The sequence below is a fragment of the Ascidiella aspersa genome, chromosome 3 (genome assembly GCF_963924565.1).
Source record: "Ascidiella aspersa chromosome 3, kaAscAspe10.2, whole genome shotgun sequence".
Taxonomy (NCBI): domain Eukaryota; kingdom Metazoa; phylum Chordata; class Ascidiacea; order Phlebobranchia; family Ascidiidae; genus Ascidiella; species Ascidiella aspersa.
In genome coordinates, this window is record NC_139449.1 from 26460253 (window position 1) to 26470862 (window position 10610).

General features: G+C 36.2%; 1 protein-coding gene across 1 annotated transcript; it reads left to right on the forward strand.

Annotated features, from left to right (window-relative positions):
- Positions 1-5108: 5108 nt before the first annotated feature.
- Positions 5109-10380, forward strand: LOC146161199 (nose resistant to fluoxetine protein 6-like). The gene is made up of 13 exons (XM_083385105.1): positions 5109-5358; positions 5511-5656; positions 6570-6742; positions 6820-6908; positions 6976-7143; positions 7510-7699; positions 8001-8172; positions 8248-8327; positions 8406-8522; positions 8620-8779; positions 8834-9023; positions 9494-9652; positions 10259-10380. Exons 1-13 carry the CDS (start codon positions 5109-5111, stop codon positions 10378-10380), a joined length of 2016 nt encoding a protein of 671 aa, XP_083241231.1.
- The last annotated feature ends 230 nt before the right edge of the window (positions 10381-10610 follow it).

A 10610-nucleotide genomic window follows, 5' to 3' on the forward strand; every position in this document is an offset into this window, starting at 1 on the left:
GTTATACTGTATGTATTTGAAGATTATGATATTTAGTGAAAGAACAGACGTAAAGGCTTAAAGTGCTTTCCTTTTTGTTTAAAGTTCGATTGCTCATGCCAGCTTGCTTGTCGGTTTATCGGAAACGAGTCACTTACTTCCCACAAAACCCTGCCTGATGTTACAGTTCGTTTGTTAGACAACACGCGCTTCTTTTCCACGCAAACGGTGCAAATAGCGAGACGCGTCAGCGCCTCTTAGCAGAAAAAGACATGTAATGGAGTAGCGTAGCTGCAAAAGAGTATGTTTCGCAATTCACCAACAACCCATTTCCTCCATACGCTATCGCCAAGTTATTAGGTTACCATTGCGTAATAACGGAAACGCAGTAGCCTAACTGTAATGTTAAAAAAACGATATTAATACTAAACAATTACATTTTATTAAGTGCTATTGTGATGGGTTAGTTGATGTATATAGTGTAGTATTTGATACAGGGCGTTCTCATTGACACTTTCTTTTAGACGATAGCTAGCAAGCCAACCAACCACAATAGACAAAGGTGGTTAGAATTGTATTAAATAACAAAAGAACGACCAGATTTAAACCATAGAACAGCGGATAAAGTTAGCATAAGTCAGATGCCTAAAATCAAACCCTACAAGAAAGAGTCCACAAAATTAAAAAAAATATTTATGTAAAATTGCAATATACATATATACGCCAAAAGCCAAGACTTAATCACATTTGGATGTTCTAATCGTCTGAAAGTTGAGTTTGTTTGAACGTATGATGTAGTTATTAATTTTATACCTTGTAAAAATGTTGCTTGGGTGTATATTTCTTAACTAGGCTGTAACTGTGAAGAAACAATAGACCTAAATTATTGGGCCTAATAGATTTTTTACAGTACCTACCGTTGCATTTAAATAGGCTTTTTATTGCATTTAACCTATTAATTAACTTCTATGTGATCCATTTTGCTCCTAAATTTTATGCGACTTACAGTCATTAGCTGGTTAGTGTGAGGTGACAATTAACTCATGGTATGACGTCTTAACTGTCAGGCAACACAAACACATTATAATGGTCAACTAAATTCCAAGTGGGCGCCGTAGATCCCTTTATAGATTAGTTAGACAAATTCGCCTTTATATACGGGACAGTCGTTTGTAACGGTATACAACCCTGGTGGCCTTTACGGATTCCGGGTTTTCTATGCGCACGCCGGACTCGGTACTCTAGTCTTACAAAGTCATACTCGAGCCCCGAGTCCAACTCCACAGCCCTGGGCTGAATAATAAAAAAATCACAAAAATAGAAGCTATATATAGGCCTATAATATGTCTAGAATTTAGACTTTTGTTTCAGGTAATTTTTTACACTTACTAATTCACAAAAATTTAAAACATACTCAGATCAAGGTCACTGTTTTCAAGTGACTTGGTTTAACTGAAGTCTTATGGGCAAAAGTACTTGGCAACCTCTTTGGAATAAGTTATTGTGTTAAATAACTTGAGTTGAAAACAAAAGTTTTTCATTTAATAATTTTTTTTAATAAAATTGGCTGATTTGGTCCAGAGTCGGTTAAAAATAACCCGAGTCCGACTCCGGCCAAAAAAATAAATCCGAGTCCGACTCCGGTCAAATGTGCGATTTTGTCGAGTCCCGAGTCCGGCCCGGACTCTACAGCCTGTATTTCACCAATTTACGTAACTAAAATAACGTGGATATTCAGCAATCCACTTATAGGGGCGTCATATAATTCATTCACTCACAATACATGGTTGGAAAATATTCCGCCATATAATGTTCCATCTTTACAATTTCCATTTGGCGGCTATATTAGTTTCAAAATTTGGTACTGCGAATGCGCATTTCGGACTCGGGCCTTGGGTAGTTTTACAAGGTCATACTCGAGTCCCGAGTCCCGAGTCCGACTCCAGCAAAAACAAACCGACTCCTCGAGTCCCGAGCCCGACTCCGACTCCGCAGCCCTGATTTGTTCATATTTTTTTGCACATTGCTTTAGGTTGTGTTATTGGTAAGATATTGCTTACACATGGACGATTTTATCAATTTTAATAGTTTAACGCTTTATTTGTATCTGGATGATTTGATTTGAAAAGTTGACTTGCTCTAGGCTCAGGACGCGACGTGTTGGTTTATTTTGCTGGAGTCGGGTTCGGGAGTCTAATAAGACGTATGGCTTAACTTACGTATGACTATACTTACGTATGACTACTCGTCGCTAATAAAATAAACTGTCGTAAGTCCAAAAATGGCAAGACTGTTTTTTTTTCGATTTTTGTACTAATGAAATTGCTGCACGTTTTTCGCGAATAGTGTCGTAGCTAGCCTATCTCTAACTTCTTTATAGTTCTCAAGATATGAATTTCTTAAAAGTGTAGTAGATGCAATGCAATTGTTTCCTATAAAATTGCCTAAAAGTGTTCTATGTTTCCATTTTACGACAGTTTTAGAATTTTGTGTTCATTTTTTATAAAGTTACAATTGTTTTATGAAATAACCAAATGAACGACTTAAGACGAGTTTCTTAGGGTAACTATGGGCGAAACCGTCGAAAACAAAACAAAGGGGTGTGAAATATCATGGTATTCTGTTCGTGTTAGTCATTTCGGAAGGTAAACCACCCCGATTTTCAAAAAAAGTAGTTATAATGAGTGGTTGGAAAGTGTCGTAACTTCTTCTAAACAGAATTATTCAATTATAAAAAAACTGTCGTAACTCTATAAAAAACGACTTTAATGTAGAATATTTAATGCTTAAGACAGCCAATGAGACATTTAACTGGTACGAATACTTTTAGTGTGTAGTACTAATATTATATATTAAAATTATTCTGTTTTGTCAACAAAAGGTGTCAACAAAAACAAAAACTTTTTTAAAACATAAAACATTAAAATGCGTTTTTCACAAAACCATTAATTTGGACTTACGACAGTTTTTTTTTATTAGCGACGACCTGAGGTTATGCTTTTTTAAATTCAAAATCGACAAGGCCGCCAACTGTAAATTAAAAAAAAAGAGCATATGGTGAAATGTTTTCCAATTGTGTATTGCGGGTGGTTGAGGTATATGACCCCATTGACAAATGGTCAAACTGGCCGGAGTTGGACTCGAGTTCATTTTTTCGGCCGGAGTCGAACTCGGGTTATTTAACCACTAGAATTACCGGTGCAGTCATTTTGAACTTCTTTGATTTTTAGTCGTTTATATCTTCGCTTAGGAAACTGTTAAAATATTGAAATTTCCCGACTTTTCCTAAGTCTAGGTCACCTTTTAGAATGTAAGTTTTTAATTTATTAGAATAACCTCATTATGAGGTAGGAAGCGATTTACCTTAAATCACCGCCAACGGTCATTTTGACCGTAAATCAAATTCTAATTCCTCCACGATAAAAATAGCTTTGAACGATAGTCTATGATATTATTTTAAAACAACAATGGAAAACTGATGCAGTAGCTAAAAAAGTTAGTTACTAGCTTGTTCATAATTTTGAGTCAACAATTCTTATTAAAATTCGATGGTTGACGGAAGCAAAAGGCGACAAAAATGTATGATGGATGCTGTGGATTAGGCTACAAAAAAATGTACAAGGTGTGTGAAATGTTTCAGTGTGGATTGCACTGAGCGCTGCCAATTTTCTTTGTCGTTGAAATGCTTTTAAAAAGCTACTTATGATCCAAGTATCAAAAGTATAACAAAAAGTGGCTGTTTGGTCTTTTTCGAATGTATGAAATTTGCGCAGCTAATATAAGTAGGTTGGGGCCTACTAATACAATTCGTAGATATGGCCTAAGTCTAAGAAGTATCCTATATTCCAGAACATGATATTATAATTGAGCTTACAGCGCATTAATCCCACACCTACGAAGATTCAAGTATCTTAATAGTTAATGAAACTTTATTGCATACAATAAATCTAAATTATTATGTATTTTTTCTGTATTGTTTACAACACTGGTATAGCAGCCTATGCAAAATTCTTTACACTGCCAGCACGAGGTAAAGGAAATTCTATCGGCACTTATAATTCTTATCTTCGAGCTAAAAATTTCACGCAACCATTATAGCCACAGTAGTACATTGGAAGTAGCCACACTAAAATATTTGGAGCAGCCAAGAAAAACAATGGATTTGCGATGGATTGATAAATATAATCATTTTGTCGTTGTTTTGCACCCTTGGTCCTTGCAGGGTTAATTAGTTCGCGACTCTCACCCAAAATATTGCGGTTATAGCCTGCTTTTGTTCAGTTTAACAGATAAAGGGTAAATACTGTCTATTTTATTTGCGTAACGTGAGTCTGTGTAGGTCTCGCAATCTATAAAATCTATCCATTTAAACACTTCGGATACCTATCAAAACTTATGTTTTCCTTCACTGTATTGCCTTGGGCAACAATTTGCTTTAGGCTACCCGCGTGTTTGACTTGTTTTGCTTTAGAGTCGCGCAAGTGAAAAGCAGTCTTAGCCAAGTAAACTATAAAAAGTATTACAGTTAGTTTTTATCATTTTTAATCATATTCGGTTTTCATAATGGACGTCAAATTACAACACTTTGTTTTACCCTTCTTAAAAGTCTCTTCACCTCACTAAAAGGTTAATATTTATAGAAAATGAATTTGCCATGTTAACACCAGGACCTTAAAGTATTAATAAACACCAGAAATGTTTAAACGCTATCCCAATAATAACCGCTAAATGCTCTTCGCAATGACATATGTCCTATAGCAGTGCTTCTCAACCTATGGGTCGCGACCCGAAATTGGGTCGCTGTTTGATTTGGTTGGGTCGCCGACTGCAGTAGTTCATATGTTTATACTAATTGAGATTGGTTCTGAGAAAGATTTCTCAATTAAGAAAATTAAGGAAGCAATACAAATAATTTCTTAAAATAATTATTAAAATTCGAAATTCTTTATGCTAATGCCTAGTGTTTGTTCACTTACAAGAAAAAACAATTGGGTCGCCAAAGCTTAGATGTAATACTTACGCTTAATATTTGGGTCGCCGCGAAAAAAGATTGAGAAGCACTGTCCTATAGTAACTGTAGACGGGAAATTTTGCAGGATTTGTTCACAGTTAGTGAAATTGATTTTGCAATGAAGTCGATTCTGATCGTGCTAGTTGCTATTGTAAATGTGGTCAAGACATCCGAAATGAACTCACGTGGCATCCTGCTTAGTCAAGTTACTAAGGATCAACAAAAAATTCTAGAGGTTCGCGACATTTTCGGTCAGGTTAATTCGGAAGTTTTAGGAAACATCCGGGATGATCTTGGCAAGAATTGTACATTGGCATTGGCTGCGTTAAAAAAAGACTTTGTTTCTGCTAAAAAGGATGCACTTCAAAGTAAGTAAATGGGTCTATAAAGGAGAGAGTATTTCTTGCTACCAAAAACAGCGAAACCTGACTAAATCAAGCATTGTTAGGATCGTCATATTTTAACAAAAAACAATGTTTTAATATCTTCCTGTTAGTAGCTTAAGCATGTTCTGTTTCAGTTGTTGACTCCTGGGGGAAAGTTGAGAGCGGAATTCTTAAAGGTTCTTACGTTTACCCAGGGCGGTATTTTGATTGCAAGGAGATCGTCACCGAGAAGTACAGCGGAAAACTTTGTGACGTAACGCTGCAAGTAAACACTTCCGAGGTATCACCGCTTTAAGAATATATATACGTAACAATAGGTATACTATGCACGGGTCTGTAATGTAGCTTGATAATAAATTGCAAAGCCAAAAACGTCGAGTAGATCGACATTCTTCTTGATTAATATGTTTCGATACGAGCTTGTATCATCTTCAGTTTATTTGACTGAGAAGTATTTCAAGCATTACTTACAAACAGGAGTCAAACCGGAACCGAACCGGAACTTTATGAACCGGTTTTGGGTCATTTTTTTCCGAACCGTAACCGAATCTGAACCGTTTTTTAAGACTTTAAGGAGCCGGACCGATCCGAACCGGAACGAAACCGAATAATTTGAAAGAACATGAACCTTAACCGAACCCGAACCTGTTAACACAAGTGGTTCATTCCAGCATGACGTCACAACTTGTATTTTACAGAGTCAAGTTATGCCATGTTCAAAAATTTATGAAAAAAATTGAATATTGATTCAAACAACGTTATTTTTATTTTTATTTTTAGGATATTTCAATAATGAGTTGCTGTTTTTTAATACCTAACGTAACCGGAACTGAACCGGATTTCGAAAAAATCCTTGAACCCGAACCCAACCTGAACCGGAAAAAAAAACTCCTTATAAAAGGTGCGACGCAATTGTCGGTGTAAGTTTCTATAGTTAGAGCATTATTTAGCACCTTCGGGTGTTGAACAGGTATACAGCAGTGTTGATAAGGTGTCAGCGTTTAATTCGGGGATGCAATCTTGGATTAATAGTAATGCTTGAATTACTTCTCAGTTACATTAACTGAAGATAAAACAAGCTCGTATCGAAACGTCTTAATCAAGATGATGCCAATCTACTCGATCTTCTTGGCTTTGCAATTAATATACGTAACAAAATTTGTAACATACGAATATTACGTGCTCTATTGTAGAAAGCGGTTGGGTTGGACAAGCATTTGCGTGTAACGATTGGCGGTTGCTTTCCGGATGTTTGCACAACTTCAGATATTGAGTCACTACTGGGAAGGTTTCCCGACAACGTAAAGTTGGAAATAAACTGCCCGAAGAGTCTTGCGTCGTACGAGTTTAACCTAAGAGTTCTAAAGTAAAATTTTCGTTGCTAAAGGCTATGTTAAAATTTTCTTCTACTTAATTACCGTAACGTTTTGTTTTCTTGTACAGTTATGTGCTGATTTGCTTTGGTGGGTTGGTAATACTTGGTACGATTTGCGACTACAATTGGTCAAACAAGAAGTCCATGGAAAGTGGAGGTAAGTTTAACGAACTTAGTATTCTTTTAACACGGTGATTAAACCACTTTCTTTTTTTACTTTTCAGGTTTTCTGATGGATTTAGCGAGATCATTTTCGATTACGCGAAATACCACGAGTTTAACCTCCAGCAAGGAGATCGTTGGCGAGGTGAGATGTATTGACGGATTGAAGGCAATTTCTATGATCTGGGTGATCTGGGGACATTCCTATCTAATTCCCATAAAATACTCAGGTAGAGCCAACGGAGACTGGCGGTATAATTTGTGTTGATTGGACTACAATATGTGCTGCTGGTTAATTTTTCTCATTTTGTATATATGGTAAATATTTTGTAAACAGCACCGTATACGAGTAGCTATAAGCATTCCAAATTTTACACACATTACGAAAATACCATCAGAATAATTATTATGGTTTTCACTCATATTGTTTATGTATAAAATAATATTATTGAATGAAATGCTATTCGTGTAATTTCATCTTGATTGTGGATTGTTAAACATTCTGCGTACTGCTGACGGAAAGAGTAAACTTTTGACAGAACTAAACTATCCGATTTTTCACTTTTTGCCAAACTGAACTATCCGATTTTTGACAGACAACGTAATAAGCATGGTACGAATGTTGGTGTCCAGCTGGTACTTTCAACCTGTGTTGAGCGGGACCTTTTCCGTGGACTCCTTCTTTTTTCTCAGTGGCATGTTGGTATGTTACCACGGCCTTAGGAGGTTGGAGAGACAATCGGGAAAGTTCAGTGTTGCTCTCATGTTGATTTACAGATACATTAGGTAAGCGCAGGTATTTGATATTGACAGATGAAACAAACATTTTTGCGTGTTCCGCGGAATACATAGCCTAACACAACGCTGCAAATTATACTTAAATCCACATCCACACAATTGCAAATGCTTTGATACCAAGTCGAGTCGTTTTTGGCCAATTGCAAGTCATGCTGCATCCTTAAAAGCCTTTTCCCAGAATATAAATTTAGTTTCACCGATAACTATCCAAAAGCTAAGGGCAAAATTTTATAAAACAATTGTTTGTTTAGGTTCAAACCATCCACTTTCTGTTGTTTTTCGTTCATAGGTTGACACCTTTACTGGTCGTCGTAATCCTAATTTGTTTGGCGGGTCCTTTACTTCAAGATGGGCCGTTTTGGCAAGAAAAATCTCTTTTCGTATCTGACCAATGTAAAAAGTTTTGGTGGAGCAATTTGCTCTATATTAACAACTTGTATCCTCAACATATGCCTGACCAGGTACGCATACCCTAATGACTAACTATAACATACGTTGTTTATTTTGGCCTACATTTAACTGTAATTTTAATGCAGTGCTGCGACTGGACATGGTACCTGGCTAACGACATGCAGTTTTTTATTGTTTCTTTGTTTCTCTTGCCGTACTTATACCGGTAAGTTCCTCAACGGCTTTGTAAAACCCATGCTTCGATAAACCAAACGCACTGACAAAAACATTTGTTTTTTTAAAGGTATCCAAGATGGGGGGTGTTCATGACTTTGATTTTCATAATCCTCAGTTCGTGTTCTTCGTTTTATCTATCTCTATTGACTTCACAACAACCGCAAGTTGTATATCGCATTCTCAAGTATACACTAAGGCTACATGCGATATTGTTTCTGTACTATGTTAACAACTCTACAACTTCGTACTCTAAATCAGATATCCTTTTAAATCATAAATAGACTTAACAAACGCCATCTATTCACGGAAATGACAGACAGAACGGCAAACTCTTACCGCACAGATCTGTATACGAAACCTTGGTGTCGGATTGGAACATATTTGGTCGGTACGCTTACGGGTTTCACTCTCTTCCACTCCAGTAAAATTAAACTAAACAAGGTAAAGAGCTTACTAAATGCTGCCAACTTTTGCTTTTGATACTGTTATTTGAAGGCCAGAGCTTGCATCGGTTGGTTAGCAAGCATTCTCATCTTCTACTTCGCAATATTTTCGCTTCAATCTGCTCTTAAAGAAGAGCAACTGCTTGAACCAATCGCAGCAGCTACTTACAACGCTCTTGCTCGACCCCTGTACGCTGCTGCTCTTGGCTGGATTATTCTTGCATGTTTTAAGGGATATGGTGGTAAGACAAATCACTTTATTTATGCATACAGCTTAAGTTCGTTTACGTTGTATCAAGACGCTTGATTCTTTAAATAAAATGCTTTTAACAATTTTCCTTGATCATATTACAACGACAATAAACACCTCAGTGAAGTACAGAGCAATAGGTTAGCTAAAGACTCCAGGAATAGAACAGTGAAACTATTAATTTAGCTATCAAAAAACGCAAACCGATTTAAAACGCAAATTAACCCGATGGTTGTTTGTACACAACTGGAACTTTTCATCACTGGATATCATAAGATATATATCGATGCCTATGCGGTTATATTAAAATAATATCGAATTTTAATATCAAACCCATATAGGTAGCATATTTCAAACGCATTTTCAACATGTTTGGGCTCTGTATGGCATTTGAAATAAATTATACGTCAAACTATACAGTCTTTAGCCATTATGCTCCAACCTAATTGTATACTTTTAAAGGATTTATAAACAAGTTTCTCAGCAACCGGCTTTTTTCGCCTCTCGCCAAGTTGTCCTACGCGGCTTATCTGTTGCATCCGATGGTCATCTGGGCACTGCTCGCATCCCAGGAAACCAGAATCCACTACAACACAAGAACCATCTTTATGCTTTTTATCTGTAAGCTTAATTAGTTGTTTGGGACAGTCGTACTTGAAGCTTTTCGACATGCAGTTTCTGTCAAGCACTAAAGCTTTGGTTATCCTGCAAAATTAGGACACAACGAGTAGGCCTAATACCAGTGTTGTAATGGCTTAAGTCCACGACATTTAAAAAAATGATATATTTATCTTAATTTTTGCACGTGAAACAATTTGCTTTCTATATGATACGTTGTTGGCATTTTTTTGATGAGGTAATGCTCGTTGTCGGACGAGGTTACCAATTTTAATAGTTGACATTTTATTTCTATGACGAATAATTTGATTTTAACTGGGAGTTGACATGGACCACTGATGACTTGGACTGCGACTTAACTTGTTTGTTTTGCAAAACTTGTCTTGGACTTAAGCTATTTCTCAAATGGCCTAACTGATACAAGTCACAAAATAACTTGTGTACACCTAAATGATACTGACTTAATATGGGACTCAAAACTCAATTAAAAGTAGGCCTACTACTGCTGATGTGCTGGTGCATTTAAGTAAAAGTTTTAGTAATTTTGTTAAAATTATTTACTGCACAAGTAAAATTTATAATTCATAACTCTTTTTACGTTATTTTTAGCCTCGTTTTTCATCACGATGGTGGCGTCTTATATGATCGTGATTCTCGTTGAAGCTCCAGGAATTAAAATTGCCAAAATAATTACAGCAGCGAAATTAAAGAAAACCGAAAAAGAATCTTAGACGTTCATCAATGCTGAAGTTATAATAAACATACGCCAGTGAGGATTTTCAATATCCACATTGCAACTAAACAATCATGCTATAATATATGTATTTGTAAATCTGCTAACATCCACATAACAATAAAAATCAAAGTTTAAAAATTCACATCTACTTTAGAATAAACCATTTTTAATCTTAGGTATGAACACAAATATGCTTCGGTGTTTTACTTTTAAATCAACGAAATG

What these genes read in the sequence shown, in the direction of transcription:
- LOC146161199 (XM_083385105.1), top strand. Translation starts at nt 5,109, where the DNA reads ATGAAGTCGATTCTGATCGTGCTAGTTGCTATTGTAAATGTGGTCAAG. An exon ending in TGCAAGTAAACACTTCCGAG is followed by an intron (nt 5,657 to 6,569) that starts GTATCACCGCTT and finishes GCTCTATTGTAG; the next exon opens with AAAGCGGTTGGGTTGGACAA. An exon ending in GTTGTATATCGCATTCTCAA is followed by an intron (nt 8,523 to 8,619) that starts GTATACACTAAG and finishes AATCATAAATAG; the next exon opens with ACTTAACAAACGCCATCTAT.